Raw genomic sequence first — 16,425 nt, 5'->3', positions numbered from 1 at the left:
CAACATAAAAGAAACAAAATACCATCGAATTAGTGAGGATAAACTTGTTGAGTCAGTTGTTTTTTACCCATGCCAGTGCCATTTGCCCGGTTGAGGCTTTGACAGTGATTCCACACCCTTTTAGACCTGCTAATAACACTGCAAGAAGAAAAAATGTGGATGGACACTAAGTTGAATGAATGTTTTTGGTTGTCTGAAGTAGGGCATGCTATGTAAAAAAGTTGGCAAACCACTTTGGGAGCCACATTTTAACACATTTTATTGATTGCTTTTTTTTTCTACAAGCAGGCATAAGATGCAGGTTACACAAAAGCTCATAGTTTACACTGAAGCCTCAAAATGAAAACTTGTGGCTACTTTATTTCAAAGAAACTAGCATAAAAGCAAAGATTGTGACTTCACCTGTATTTTTTAGATTCACAAAATTCTCAAAGCTGTTACATACTGTACTGATTTAGGATCAGAGGTCTCCTACACGTCTGTGCTAACGAAGGCGATTTTCTTTCGAAGAGATGCAAGAAGATTGGGCCCAATCCTGTACGTCTCTTTTGGCTCATAATGCGCGGACGCATAAAGCTCGTCGATTCGTTTGTTGTTCTTGTTATATTTCACCAAAACTCTGTCCATGTTACTTTTAGGATTGCTGCGGTTGTAGTATCTTCTGACTTCATACGGCAGCTTCTCTGCGCCAGGATAGTGGAGGTTTCCAATGGTGTAATAGCTCCACTGCTGTCTGTCTTTTATCACAGGAAGAACTGGCCCTATGTTCTGAAAGAAGTGAAACCCATATTCTCCCCGGTAGGGATCACACAGAGCCCTCATGTTGTTGTCCAAGCAGTTCTGAACGTACCACACCAGCAGCTTAAGGCCATGGCGAGGAGGCGGCTGACCAAACCCGCTGTCCTGGAGTTGTTGTAATGAGTCGAGGGTTTTCGGAGGTGAGGTCAAGACCACAGACAACACCAAAGTCAAACAAAACAAGGCTTTGTCGTGTGCCATCTACGAAAAAAGACATTCCAGTGTGAAAACAGGAATCTTAAAACTACACTAAAGCAACATTTTCTCACAACTTACCTTTTAGTTGGTACCCGTTTCCCTATAGTCTCAAAGCGTGCTTGCAACCGAAGCTAAAGTTGGTGTTTTGTGCTGCAGCTGAAAGAACTATTCGATCCTGCGGTTGTCTTCTCTCTGTCTTATGTGGAGAGACTGAAAAAAAAGAAAGTTCACTGGTAGGGTTTCCATTCTCTATGTGCGATGAAAAAGGAAGTGATTGCTGTGCAGCTGGACTCTGTGAAAGTCCCATTTGAAAGAATAATTAAACTAAGCAGGCGTATCTCAGGGACTAAAGGAAGTTACCAATGTAAAGTCTTACTTCTGCTTTCACTCCTAGCTGCGAAGAACAGCTGCTTATAGAGGAGCAGCCAGTCAGCTGTGCACACCAGAATAATAAAAGCGTAGCAATGAAGATGATTTCATATATGCTGGTGATGTAGTACTTTAAACTCACTATAGGGTGTGTGGTAGTGGAGGGGGTTTCAACCTTAATGTATATGGGAACCAGCGAGTTTGCAAACAGTGAGGGGTTAAAGTGGATTCGATAGGTGGGGGGAACCCTAAGATCTGGTGCGGCAGTGCAGCAAAGGAAATGGCTCACTCACAAAGAAGTCCCCAAAAGAACGAAAGGATCATAGAGGATCCAAAGAGAAACGTTAACTTTGATTAAAGTTAACGTTCAGGGATCAGTCTGTTGGTACCAGCGTCCAGTCAGCAAGGACATCCAAATTCATCCCAAGCTCACTTAGTTCACTGTGCACCGATTCAAGCCTACAGTATCACATGTCTCTTTGTGTGTCTGGGTGTGTGTTTGTGTGCCTTTGAACACTCTCATGATTAGTGTTCTCAGTGACTGCTGGCTGATGGGGTTGATTTGTCCGACAGTGCAGTGTGTCAGGCAGGCTCAGCGTCCGCACTGGAGAACATGAGTGAAGGAGCGAATAATTGATAGTGACAAGGCGCTCCCAGCCTTAATTGCTGCTGGTGAATTAGATTACCTTTTTAAAGTGCCTTCATTAGCAGAGGGAGAGCCATACCAACGGTCCCCTGATTGGCCTCATATTGTTTTGCTGTGAACTTGCTCTGGCAGGGCACAAAAAGTGTGCGTTTGTTTTGGTTGGTTTGAAATTGCTCACTAATTTTCTTGTACAGCTGTAGTTTGTCTGTGTGCGCGATGTGTGCACACGATTCATATCCAGAGTTGACATTTTGTGATACATCAGTAACTCACTGAAGCAGCAAGTGTCTTTGTGTGTTTATGAGGCTTAGTCTGCTGTTTTAAAGGGTATGTGCACCTGTGTCACAAGGAAATATTTTGCTCTAACGGCTTGCATTTTACGTCTAGTGTAATATGCTGAAATATGACAAGGAAGCCCAGATATATAGGTGATATATACTCTTATGTTTTTCTTTTTTTCTTTTGTGAAGATCACAAACCATAAAGTGAAATTTTATGCTGTTTGTGGACTTTGTGGACTACATACTGCTGTTGCCCCACAAAATGAGGTCCAACATCAGGGTTAGTTAGTTATTTGCTGGAGCTGGAGTTATAGAAATAGATAAAAAAATATGAAGTAGTCATGGAAAAGCAGTTTATTGGTTTATGTAAATGGACTTGATTTTTATTTTATTCTGTTTTCGTTGCAATCAGCACAACAATGAAACTAGGGTTCATCAGGAAGTGTATTTCATGTCGGCGCCACATACATCTCGGAGATTCCTCAGTGGGAATGTGTGACCCAGGCAACCGGAAAAAACTAGGTTAAAAAGGAAAAAAAGTGGTAGGAGTTGTATTTTACCTAATCCATGATCCTGTCTCAAGCCTAACCAAAAAAGAAGTTTTCAGTTTCATGAGTATTCCACAAACTTCTGTGAGACTGTGTTGCGTGATGCTTGAAAATGTTCCTCCTTTTTCTCTGTAAAGCTGCACAAAGGGACAGACGGGATTTTGTTGAAAGTGAGCAGGGAAAGTAAGGAAGAAGTATCAGTCTATGCAGAGAGAGTTACTTGCGCATATTTTAAAAAAACAACAAAAAAACCCACTCAACTTTCTTCCCAAACCCAAATGTCCAAAACCTCACACCCTCTTCTTCCCCTCCAGCAACTGTTTCAGCTTCAGCTGTCCTCCCTCATTACATTTCCATATCTATCACCAGTTACTGTTCCATCACCAGCCCACCAGCCCCCAAAGTTCCCTCATCCCAAAAACACACTGGCATCCCCATCTCTAGCTCATGCTTCATTCCCACCGCAGCCAGCCTTCAGCCCCCTGCCAAGTTAAATGGACTGTACTGGCGTCAGGGGAGTCGCGTGTGCTCAATTCAGCTCAGCTCAGCTGGGCTGAAAGCGTTATAAACTTAGTGTGTGATTATTGTCGGAGCCAGGCTCCTCCACGCAGGAAGTGCGCGCTGATGGGTACTATGTCACCGGGTACGGGGCCAGCCGTGGCGAGAGGGATGAGAGAGCAAAAGGAGAGACTGAAACTGAGGCGAGAAAAGAGCACAGAGAGGGAGGAAAAAAAATGTTAGAGATGAAGGAGGGTAACGGGGATCGAGGGAGAAAGGGTAATAAAAGATAGAGGAAGGAGAACAAGCAGGAGAGGACTGAATCATCAAAGGGAAGGAAAAAGCCACGCTGAGCAAGGAAAGACTGATGTACACCTATCGCAGCAGACAAAGACAAGAGAAGACACACGGGGAGTGATATAAAGAGGGAGAAGCATAAGAATAATGCAGTCAGAGAAGAAAGAGAGGCAGCAGGGAAATCAGCAGAGGAGGGGAAAAGAAGAAGAGACGGGGAGGGCGCATAGGAGAGAAAGGCAAGAAGAGAAATTAGAGAGAAATTTTTCAAGCGAGTGATGTGCGCTGTGATTGTTTTCTCTCTCTCTCTCTCTCTCTCTCTCCCTCCCCGTCTCGCTCTAAACGGTCGGGATGTGGCCTGTATCTGCCGGCAAGAAGGAACTCAATTTGGGACAATTTACTCGGCAGTCTCAGCCCTGATGCACCTCAGGGACAGAGAATAGAGAGAATGAAAGTGAAGGAAGATAGAATCAGCAAGCCCCGCACACACATACATACACACTCACACAACGTGTGCCTTGCACACAATTGCCGCCGAGTAGATTTCACTTAGTTAGTTCTAACTCTCCCAGGCGGTCAATACGATTGAGTTTATAAGGCTTGGAAATGAAAAGCCCAGGATAAGGTTAGATAAACTGTGTGCTATTTGATTTTGGGCCACCCTTCGCAGAAAAACCCACACAAGACAGATGGCCGGAGGGGATACGCTGAAATCATGTTGTGCAAAAGGGTCAGATGGGTGATTAAGGCTGAATGCGTTGCGTGCTTTGACCCTCGCTCTGTACCTGCATTGGTTTCTCTGTGCTGAAGAAAGCGCTTGAGTGATTTTTCCAAATGCATCTTTGTTTTTGCATTCTTAAATAAAATGCTGCCACATGATCAAATGTTATATCATAACTTGCATCCTGCAATACTTTGCGCCTTAAAAGTTTGGGATTGTATAAGCTGAATGTGAAATTGTCTTTCCATGCTCACAGGTTGGCAGCCTGAACGGTCTGTACACACTGAGGGACACCAGGGGGCGCCCTGACAGAGCCACCTTTGAAGACAGACTTGCAGCAGCAGCAAGGGTAAGTATCCCCCCCACCCCCACCCCACCCCCCCATAAATAAATGAATAAATGAACTAAAAGAAAAAAAACACTTGATGGACTGAAAAGTGAGGACACTGACAGAGGAAGGAGCTGTGTGTTCCCAAAAGAAAAAGAAGCCACTCTGTTTACTTTTATCTTTCATTTCTTTGCCTGACTGCACTGTTCCTGTAACGCTCTGAGAAATGCATTTACAACTACAGCTGATGAGAGCATCCAGCCACTTGGACGAGACTCTTTGATGCATTTAGCACAGTGAATTTACACTCTGGCATCAGTTCTGATTGTACCCAGCAAGTGTATGCAAATGGAAGTTCATTTAAGCTGCCATTGCTGTTTTAATCATGCTCCACTGTTGATTAGCAAAAGGATTGGTAAAAAAGAAAGGAAAAAAAAGACTGAAGCAGGTCCGTGTTGAGTAATGGATAAAAGTTGTTTACCTTGCTCTTGTTGCTTGTGTGCCTGTTCCACCCAATATCACTTTGTGCACCCATCCCCTCCTCCTTCCTCCCTTGCCACCTTCAGCAAGCTGCTCCGATTTACCCTCGGAGCTCACAATTCAACCTCCTCACTAGGCTTCCGTGGCCATGGAAACCGTCATTCAGGGAGACATCCCATGACAGCAGGGAGAGGAAGGGTCGGAGATGTGGCTTCGCCCCTGTCCATTCTCCAGGGTGCACCGGACCTCTGGCCTTTCCCCAACACATTGCCCCTTCAATCTCTCTCTCTCACACACACATACACACAAAATACACAAAACAATAAAAATACTCACATAGAAAGACGTGTGTGTGTGTGTGTGTGTGTGTGTGTGTGTGCATCTACCCCACAACTACAAACCACCCTCCCACCCAAACACACACAGACACACAAACAGACTGAAAGCAAAGGAGAGAAAGGAATTCCAAACTTTCCGATTCAGAGTTATCATCTGAATCAGTGTGCGTGTGATTAATTGAAGTAATTTATGCACAATCTCCAGTGACTCCATGTATGGTTCATGATTTCATTAAACTGTAACTTTAATTACTTTTCTACTATCGTAACTTTAGGTGAAAATAAATTCCCACCCTTAAATGTCTCACGTTTCGTAATGAGTCTTACATTTAATGGATTGCACAAATAATGTTTTGGGATGATGAACAATTGCGTATTTAGACGCTGCTTCTCCCTGGCAGCTGCCTTCATTTTTTTCCCATTACAGTCATTTTATTTTGGAATTTCGTTTCATTTAAAGAAATCTTATTGTTTAGTTTTGTAGCAAGTAAAAAAAAATGCTGCTATTGCAGCTTACTTGAACCCTCTGAAAACCCTTGAAACTTCTTTGCTTCCCAACTGATATAATGCACTTTATTTGCTTTCTTTTTTTTTTTAGCTGAATACAGTTAATATTGTTGTGGGTTTATGGAAGACATGTTTATGTTGGGTTATGTGTTGTCAAACACAATTAGAGTGTGTTAGCTGAAGCAGCTGGCCTCCTGCCAGAGCCTTAGCAATAGTTCGTCCGCCCACCTCTGACCAGGCTTCCATCTTTACAAACACGTCTGCTGTTTTTTTCCCTTTGGATTGCATAGCAGGTGGGTTTGATAGCAGAACCCACCAGTTACTGCATCATATAAAGTTTAGTAGACTGCAAGGTTGCGACGGAGTTAAAATTAGCTTCGTGCGGCTTAATCTGCCCTTCACAGTTAGAATAGTATTTACAGTAGAATAGTATTTACAGGTAAAAAAGCCCTACTGTCGCTGAGATCCCATTTGCAGTGATGTGGTAGAGTGCTACTCACTGAGGTGTTTGTGTTACTCTGCAAAGCACCTGCATTTTGAAATGAAAGGTGAAATCACTGGTGCATCGTTGTGTAGCAAAAGCATAACGAGGCTGTGTTTTCACGAGATAGATCTACTCCTGTCAGGAGGTGGAATTAAACCGAGGGCTGTTTTACCTTTTAGAAATAGTTGTAACTATATTGTAATAACAGCTGTGCAGTGTAACTTGGCGTATTGATTAATAATGCTGCAAAACCACGGCAAACAAAATAAGACGCAACATAAAATATCATTTATACCTGTCTGTATATCATAACTGTTGCAAACTATTGAGCAGTTCTTTATAAAGAAAATAAATGAAAGGGAACTATTTAAATCTTCTTGACAGAAGAATAAGAAACATCTTTAATAAATTAGCACGATCTGCCGCAGCTGCTGCAGCTCATAGAAGCCTCAGTCTATTGTTTGCTGCATTGACACACACACAGTCACATTGAATGGAGGTCCACAGTGGCGTCTCAGAGGAGGAGGAGGTTTTGCCACTGTGTAATCCCAGCTGATGCAGCCCTCTGTCAGCAAGGCAGCAATCAGCTGTGGTATTAATCTCAATGCTAATGGCATCATTAGCAAAGCTGTGGAAAAACATACCAATGTGAGGGTTTAGAGACACATGGATAAAGACCATATATGCACATCTGGCAAATAAAGCACATGTAAAAATGCTGTTAACGAAGCAAAAACACAGACACATACACACATGGTTTCTCTTCTGTCTCTCTGCGTGTGTATGTGTACGTAGTTTATTTGAAACCCTGTTTCCCCGCAACGACTCTCTTCCGAACTGTCCTAACTATTGTACCTCTTGTGGTTTCATTCTCAAACGCGCAGACATGTTTCTGACCGAACTCTATACTGACCTTTTACCAAATGTCTCAGATACTAACCCCCTGCCATCTTTTGACACACACATTGGTTCCTGCTGGTGTACTACACACTTAATACACAGATACAGAAAGCCACTGTTCACAGCATGTTCCAGTCTTGTGATGACCTGGTTTGAATCTTCTTTTTAAAAAGAAATCTGTTTTAATATCTGTCTCATTAATCTGAGCTGTACAGGCACCTTATTGATGCAACACTCGAGACGACAGCTGCAAGCTGCAGACAGAAGTCAAGGAGAAAAGACATTACCGGCAGAACAAGTGTGAAGTTTTTCTTATATAAACTGAAAAAAATAAGCAGGGCGCTAAAAGATATTTATTATAGTGAGGATGCTATAATGATGAAAGGCCAAGGTCAGCTTTTAGAAAAAATAAAGTCAAATATAGGCTTTACCTTGCAGCTAGCAAAACATCTAAACATCAATAGGTAGTCTTATTTTTGCATAAAAAATTAAATATATTCTAAACAGCCACAGCTAAATTAAGATAGAGCATGCATTGTCCAATTGTTGTCAAATGATGCTCGATCGCCTTGTGATTGAATATTGAGTTATTGAACGACCTGCAAAATTTGCAGTGTTAAATCTTTAAAAACATATAAAAGTGAAAATGTGATAATAAATGTGATAATTGTTGTAATGTTTAAAATGTGACAGCAAATCAAAAAATATTTTTGTCAGTGCAAGTTTAGCCTTATATGTAGGGATGGGTATCGTTTAGGTTTTATCCGATACCAGTACCAAACCGGTACTTTTGAAACGGTGCCGGTGCTTAAACGGTGCTCGAACCGGTGCTCGAACCGGTGCTCGAACCGGTGCTTAAAGAATGGAGAACACTTTTCTGCAGCTATAGGGCATATATGGCATCACTCATGGCTGGAAGCAGTGCTTAATCAATGGAAAAAACACCAATTTTGTCTAAAAACCTCTCATGTTTAGCTGTTTTCCACTTTTTCTTTGGTCATTTTAGCCTTTTTGGCCAAGGTGAAGGGAGTATCTGCCATCAAACAAGAAGACAGCCACATGTAACTACGACGGTGTTTGCTAGTTCACCTTACATGCATTCATTTAATAACGTGGTTAGCCTACTCAGCGTAAATTACACACGTACAACATTAAGCTACTCACACAGAGAAGAACGGCTGCTGCTGCCATCATCATCCGTCATCATTTCTGCTACACTGGCAGGGCTAGGGGCCAGGACTCTTGTCTTCGGGTTCTTGGGGGATGTTGCTAACTCCGGGTCCGATAACAGGCACCACACCCGCAGTAGATGTGCACGGTGTGAGGTCTCGCAGCAAGCTATCAAATACGGTGCATTTCTCGGCTTTTAACAAAATGCTATACGTCGCCAGTTGTTTCATCAGATTCGAGGTGTTACCTCCTTTGCACAGTATCACCTTAAAGCACTTGTTGCAGGCTGCTGAGTTTGCATCTTTTGCTGTGAAGTACAGCCAGACTTTTGACCGCTTCGCCTTGGGCATTTTTAATCTGTAGATCTGCTGTAAAAGAACGTACGTACCTGGGCCCGCCTACTACGCTTGCAATGGTAAAATGATTGGCTAGAATCCAAAGTGTGTGACATCTCAGGAAAAAAAAGCACCAAAATAAAGCACCGAAATGTGCGCTGCTTTTCGGTCTGGTTACTACCGTTTATGTCAGAACCGGTGCCATAATGGCACCGGATACCGGTACCCATCCCTACTTATATGTTGCTTTTAAAAGGTTACACTCTGTCTGATGAACGTGTTAATTATATTATAGAAATCTATAGTAATCTTTGTTAATTCTTGATATTGTGCCTAAACTAAAGTCCTAGAATTTTAATTGCATAAAGCATAACTTTACTACATTGCTATGTCTGTAGAATAGAGATGGAATAAGCGTGAGAGTGTTTTCAGGTACATCCTGCTTCTCACTTCTTCTATGTGCAAACTGTTTTGATGCATTAAAAATAAAAACCATATTAGATATGTCCATTGAGCAATACATGAAAAAGGATGGGTGACAAAAAACAACAAATCAAACAAGGTGTTTGTCACATCAATGCATTTTGCCTTTTCATGATGAGAAAAAAGCACAAATATTACTATTAAAATGATCAACTTTTATGTTTTTAAGTATGACTTAAGCAGAAATTCACATATTCATAAAACTTTATATGAAATTGTTGGAAATGTTTTGTTTATACTTAGAATTATCAATGAAATAGATAATTGTGTGAATGGGTTCCTTAATTGAACTTATATTTGATATTTGAAGCTCATATTTGAAGCAAGTAGTTGAAGCCACAACCAATGGGAGTGAATGATTCTGCTCTTTGACATATCGTGGGTGTTAGATACAGTAGGCATTATGCTAGTGGACATTGTGCAACCGGGAATGTCCACTAGCAACCAAACGTCAACACCAAAGTGATGCATGTCGAGCAAACAACTCTTAACTCTGATGAACTTATTGATTCAACACCAGTGGGAGTGAAAGACACCATTTACTGACATTTGACAGAGTGCTAGCTGCTAAGCTGACTTAGCTGATGCTTCAATTCTTAGTTCTGAGAATAACTACAAATCTAGGAAACTGTTTTATAGATAGGGTCAGTGGTCTCTGCAACTAAAGCTACTAAGTGTAATCCATTTGTCATTAATTTGATCATGTTAATTAATAATTGTTAATTAATTTTACCAGTCGTTTACCTATCTGTTCACTACTGTGATTTTATTTTGTGATGATAGACTATACGACATTTGTAATCTACAAGGCCAGAATAATTGTTAGCTCGCAAAATAAAATCTTAATCTGTAATGTATTCACACTGATTTAGGAGCTTTAACAGAAGTTTGGAAGCTTTGTGATCCATATTATTTTCCAAGCGGCATCAAAAAGGCTGTAAAGATAACTTGTCTAAAAGACAAAATATGAAGTTAAGAGCCTCACCCCAACCATCACTCTAATGCCGTTTGGGCTTATCTTATCGTTTTTGTTGTTTGGGTTACCATTACCTGATTTAAATTAGCTAACTTGTATATTTGTGTTCAGCTTTGCAAATAATATAATGTCTGTTTCAAATGTGAGGATTTCTCTCTCCCTCTTTCTCTTTCCAACCCACTCTTCTATCCACAAAGGACAGGAAAAACATTTGAATTTTCCCTCAGTACTTTCTCACTGTTGAGACGTTTGTGTGTGTGTTTTTTTCCCCTCTCCTTATTTTTCTTTTTTTTTCCTCTCTTTTTTTTTCTGCTATTTTTTTAAGACTCCAGTCACATCCGCAATCCCGCGGCCCTATAAGGAGCTTTCACGCTTTTTGGTTTGCTTTAGATGTTTAATACCCCTCTCTTTTGTGTCAGGCAGCCGGAGAGGCGTTAAGAAGCGCTGATAAACCCCACTTAGATCCCTTCCTGGCCCGTCACCCTGGCCTGCCGGGCCGCTTTAGCAGGGAACTGATCTGTGACGGCCTGCCACTCAAACTGAGCACTTCTGAAGGTTGACACAATGGAGTGAGCAACACACCAGAGGGCCCAGGGGTTGGTGGGGGAGGAGGAAGGAGGGAGGATAAGGTAGAGGAGAGGAGGCCAAGAGGTGCCCTAAAAGAAGCCTAGAGGAGGGGCCAGAGTGTATCACGCTGTTATCTATTTCCTCTCTTTCAGCAGTTTCGCCCTCCCTCCCTTTACTGTGTGCTACTGTAGAGCTCCCCATCTTTCCCTGTTCGCCTTCTCGGCAACAGTAACACACACACACACAGACAAAAAACCCTCTTCTCTGTCGTTTTTCTCTCTGCGGTCAGGACTATCAGTCTGGCAGCTAGAGATGAGATTGAATGAAGAGGCAGACTTGGTGAGTGTGGTGGGAGGGTTGAAGACTAGATAGGAATCAGCAGTGCATTGCGGGGTCTGGTGACGGTGGTTCATGCGGTGTGCTCACTGCTGTGTGGCATAATGGGTCCAACCAGAGCCAGGCTAAGGCCGACAGTGCGTCAGGAAGCAAAGCTTTGAGATTGACAAGCTCAGGGAGGGGTTGGGGCTGCAGCGGAGGCAGCGACGGTGGGGTGATGCGGCCACTGCTGCTGCTATTGCCATCAGTTTCCCGTGGGGCCGTGGGTGGGTAGTGAAGCCCAAAATGTCAGCGCTGATATCTGTGCAGCTCGGCTCGGCTATCACACTGCTGCAGCTGCCTGCCATCCACCGCATCCACTCATTCATATAGAGACATGGGAGTATTGCATAGACACACACACTCACTCTCTCTCTCTAACACCCACAGTTTTCTTTCTGCGTTTCGTCAGCACCTTCCTTGTTCATTCATTTCAGTTCTATAGAACCATTTTTGCACACAAACAAACACACACGTGCGCGCGCACACGCACACACACACACACACACACACACACACACACACACACACACACACACACACACACAAACTCACACGCACACTTACACTCTTCATGGGATGTCTTTAAACACACATTCATGCACAGTTTTACTCCTTCCATCTCGCTGTCTTTCTTCCCCTCCTCTTCCACACATTCACATTGTGCCTCTGTCAGTTCTATCTCAGCTGTTCAATCAAGCAAGTACTCCACTGCTCTCTCTCTGTGTCTCTTTTACCCCACTCATTGTTTAAAAATGATTTTTCCAAACTTGTTTTTCAGTTTTTTATTTATTTTTATTTTCCATTGATCTCATACCTTGTTCCTTTTGTATATCTCTTTTTCTATTTAGTGATGCTTTTATTGTGAAGGGCAAAGTGTCAGCAACTTTGATAATTGATGTTGCACAAACTTACGATGTCATTTTTCAGTGCAGGTATATGTGGCATGTGCTTTTGGAAATTGTGTGCATTTTGTTTTGTTTTGTGTGTGTGTGTGTGTGTGTGTGTGTGTGTGCTGCCCATGTGTCACAGTTGGATGATGAATGTGCTGACAGTAGAGGGGTCAGTGTCACAGACAGTATGGTCAATTGCCCCTCGTCCCCTGAGCCTAACCTTGAGCAACACTCCCTGAAGAGTCTCAATCTGCCATTAAGGCCTGCACACACACACACACACACACACACACACACACACACACACACACACACACACACACACACATCCACACACCCACACACACGCATTCCCAAGTGAGCGTGTGCCATTAGTAGATGGCAGGGCTTGGTTTGACAGAGAGCGATTAGCTCCCTATCATGTGTATTGATCACCATGTCCTGGCTGGTCCCCGAGAGGAGAGGCTGAAGGGGTTTAACAAGGCTATTGGGACATACACGCACACACCCTCACACATGCGTGCACACACTCACTATTTGCCAGCGAGTTTATGCGCCTCCACGGAAATTTTTCATCCATCCCGTTGTCATTGGTTTCACTTTTGGAAACCAATGTAAATAGAGTGACTTTGGAAATACTTCTCTAAAAGTTTCTGGGAACTATTGCCACACACCGCTCTGGTGTTTAACTGCTTAGCCAGCTGAAAATGGTTATATCTTCAATAGCCTACAATACTACTCCCAGTTTAATTTGACCTGACGTTTGAGATGCATCTGAAAATATTCCTGTTAACACTTTCTTTAACCAGTGTATTTCGAAAGCCCTTAGGATCTGGCAGTTCAAAATGCAACAATCATATTGTATATAATGGAATATAAGTTAAAACAGAAATATAATAAAAGAGAGTGCAAACCTCCACCATGGCAGCTCACTCTACAGTATTTACTTTTAATAATAATAGTATTGTATTCTGTACATATTAATTTAGTTTACATTGTTCTTTTTGAATGTACTTTAAGAAGTTTGTAGTGCAATCAAAATAACACATTTTGGTGTTAGTTTGAAATAAGACAAAAGTCAAATGTAAAGTTGAGGTCAGAGGTCAAATGTGACATGATATTTGGATGCAAACTCTAATGTGATATTTTTAAACCACACGTACCATTTTTAAAGATAAAATACATTTTCTGAAAGTTTGACCTTGAAGTAGAGCTTAGAGGTGAAATTTAGATTCCCCGTATGTCATAGTTCATTCCCTATACAAATACTGGCAATAAGATACATAGTTTTAAATAGCGCTGTTACTTTGACCTTCAGATCAGTTTGTTAATCAGAGGTCAAATGTGACATAATATTTTAAATCTTTATACAGTACTTTCTATGTGTTGACAATATGTACCACACTAAGAATGATAGTTTCTAAGGATTTGTGTCAATTTTTACCCAATAAATCGTTAAGTTGATGTAAGCAAACTTTGAATGGATCGTTAACACGACCCCACTCTAAACCGCTACAACGTTTTAGCAGAATTCACTCAAAACCTGTTAAAAACTACACAGGCAAAATGACGACACGCATGCAAATGTTACCAGAAACATAACCTCCTTTGCAGAGATAACTATGTTTTTTTAGAAGTGCTTTGCAACGTGCAAATAAAAAGGCAGCTGCAAGCTTGTGCTCACTGATGCTGTCCATTGCTCACTGATGCTGTCCATTGCATGCCAACGATAAAGTCTCAGTGGACCCCAGTGGCTGGCTCATGCTGTATTGGGAAACTGCTCGTGTCTGTTTTGCATTAGCATGATGACATTTATGTGAATGTCCTGAATGAATGCGCATGAAAGGTGAACTATCAGTTCTGTTATTCTGATTATCCAGAGGAATACATATGTACCAAGTGTACTGTTGTGCTACACAGTATATCCTAAGTAAAATGCTAGTTTGGAGCTGCACTCTGAATTTGGTACATGTTTTTGTATTCATAACAAACAAACAGCAATAGTATAGCTCACACATAAATTAGAAACAATGTTTCTCTTGCTAAATAGGAATTGCCTAAATGTGCTAACAAATCCAAGTGTTTGTTACACTTAGCTTATTATGCTTTAAATCATCTTAAATTAGCATAAATCAATACGCTGCACCTAAAATAAACACCCATTTGATTACATTTGCAGATTTGTGCACATCGCATCTTCTCTCTGCCTGAGTTCTCCTCTGTTTCACATCACGTATGACGAGTTCTTAGCATTAACAGCTGTCTTCTTTGGGAAGGTTAGACCAGCTCCTAGCTTTTGTTAATTGAGTATAATTGAAGATGGTGAAGAGGGAATAAACCAAGCAGGCTTTTAGGAACATAAAAGACTGCCGCCGCCTCTCAGTAGTATTTATTTTCAACCTCTTCCACTCTGATTTAAGTGTAAGAGGACAATAGTGGCCTGACAGTGATATGTGCGTGCGCGTATGCGTGTCTGTGATCTGCTGTTTGATTTCCTTCACCCACCTTCACAAGGACCAGCCTCTTATCAGATCAAAGCTGCGAGCAGCGGCCTATGAAAGAAATCGTGCGTGCGCGTGAATGCGTGCACATGCGTGTTGTGGAGGACAGAGGTGTAGGTAAGGCGGGGGTGTTTTTGTTGCTTTTAACCCAGGACAATGGAACGGCAAAGGAGAGAGTAAGCGAGTACTCTTTGAACTAATGAAGAGGAAACCTTTTACTCTCCTCCATAAAGATGCCCAGCTCTCCCCGTGGATGGATTTCCCCCCTCTATTTCAAAGTAGTGTGAAGCAGAATAGGACAAAATATTTTATTTGTTCGGTGCCTCTCACTGTCTTGCTTTTATCCTCGTAAAACTAGAACAAGAAAAAAAGTTAAATTGCAAAAGCGAAATTGAGACAGACGATTATTAGAGCTGTAGTGCATGAGCGTCTTTGGGATGAGCCAAAGGTGATTTGTTAAGGTGGAGTGATTTTTTTCTTTCTTCATATTTCCAAATCATTGTAAAGAAGTAGTAAAGTGCCCATTTAAAATATGCCTTACAGCCTAATATGTGATGGGTTGCTTCCATTCATGGAGTTTAAATCAGGTCACAGCATCTTCTTCTGTATCATTTTATTCCAAATGTCTGGACTTCCAATGATTTCCTGTGAACAAACAGTTGGCGACATGTAGATACACATTGAGGTGTTTGCAGGTACGTTATTTGTGTGTTTCACTGCAGTGTTTCCCAGAGGCAGGAAATTTGCCAAAAAAGAAGTTGAACTAGCTCAAATATTCAAACCACTTCAAACTTGACATTTACTGCTTCAGATTCCCCCGCAATACACCCACTAAGAGTGAAATAAATTGAAATGCCTGTATAAGAAAAGTGGAGAACACAGACGTGAAAATACTCAGAGTTACCTTCATTTATCAGTGAGAAGATTACAAACTAATAGTTCCAGTTTACAGGTGAGCTCTGATTCTTTTCGTTGTGTGCTTTCCAGGTTCACTGGGTGCAGAGACAGCATTGCCATTACAGAGACAAACGAGTTCCTGTGACAAGACTGGACCATGGCACTACCAATGGCAAGTTTGACTAATACTGTTCCCTGACTGATGCTTTGTTTTTTACTGTGCTGAGTTATTAGTTTTTGCTGAATTTCTGTGATTTTCACAGAAAACTTTGGTTCAAGTTCCTCTGCTATGAAATACCCATTACTAAATAAACAACTGAAGGCGGGCACTGGTTTAGCTCGCTGGGATGAGCAGGCGACCATGGCTGAGAGCGGCCGGCCCGGGTTTGAATTCAACCCATGGCTCTTTGCTTCTCCCCTCTCTCTCCCCCTCTGCTTTCCTGTCGTTCTTCGCAGTACCCTTTCAAATAAAACTATAAAAAGGCCGTAAAACATAAATAAACAACTGCAGTTAAAGTATTTCTTAGTTTGGCTTTCAATAGCCAGTTGGCTCAGGCTCAATTTCAGAAAAGTTGGCACATGGTGTGAAATATAAATAAATACACTAGAATGCAATGACTTGCAGCTCTCATACACCAATTTTTCATTCAAAATACAACATATTGTTTTAATTGAAAGAATGTAGCATTTTAAGAAAAATATAAATCATTCATATGTCATTTTGAATTTGCTGAGCAGTGACACATCTCAATAAAATTGGGACAGGGCCACGTTTAACATTAGCATCCCCTCTTGTTGTTCCATTCTTGTCTGGTATCAGGTTCTCCCTGCTCAGCAG

General features: G+C 41.7%; 2 protein-coding genes across 2 annotated transcripts in view; one reads left to right on the top strand and one right to left on the bottom strand.

Annotated features, from left to right (window-relative positions):
* LOC102794715 (furin-like protease kpc-1) overlaps window positions 1-16,425 on the top strand; it is a 201,978-nt gene that overhangs the window by 16,503 nt on the left and 169,050 nt on the right. The window contains exons 3-4 of the mRNA XM_035909559.2: window positions 4,610-4,702; window positions 15,678-15,759. Of these exons, the coding sequence (XP_035765452.2) occupies window positions 4,610-4,702; window positions 15,678-15,759 (175 nt within the window). The remainder of the gene's footprint in view (window positions 1-4,609; window positions 4,703-15,677; window positions 15,760-16,425) is intronic.
* LOC118454506 (uncharacterized) lies at window positions 164-1,198 on the bottom strand. The gene is made up of 2 exons (XM_035909557.2): window positions 1,075-1,198; window positions 164-999 (listed from the first exon to the last, which is right to left on the bottom strand). Exon 2 carries the CDS (start codon window positions 997-999, stop codon window positions 472-474), a length of 528 nt encoding a protein of 175 aa, XP_035765450.2. The 5' UTR covers window positions 1,075-1,198; the 3' UTR covers window positions 164-471.

The sequence above is a fragment of the Neolamprologus brichardi genome, chromosome 11 (assembly GCF_056152115.1).
Source record: "Neolamprologus brichardi isolate AB-2024 chromosome 11, ASM5615211v1, whole genome shotgun sequence".
Lineage (NCBI taxonomy): Eukaryota > Metazoa > Chordata > Actinopteri > Cichliformes > Cichlidae > Neolamprologus > Neolamprologus brichardi.
The sequence above is the reverse complement of the archived record's forward strand: the minus strand, read 5'-3'. Positions and strand labels throughout refer to the sequence as shown.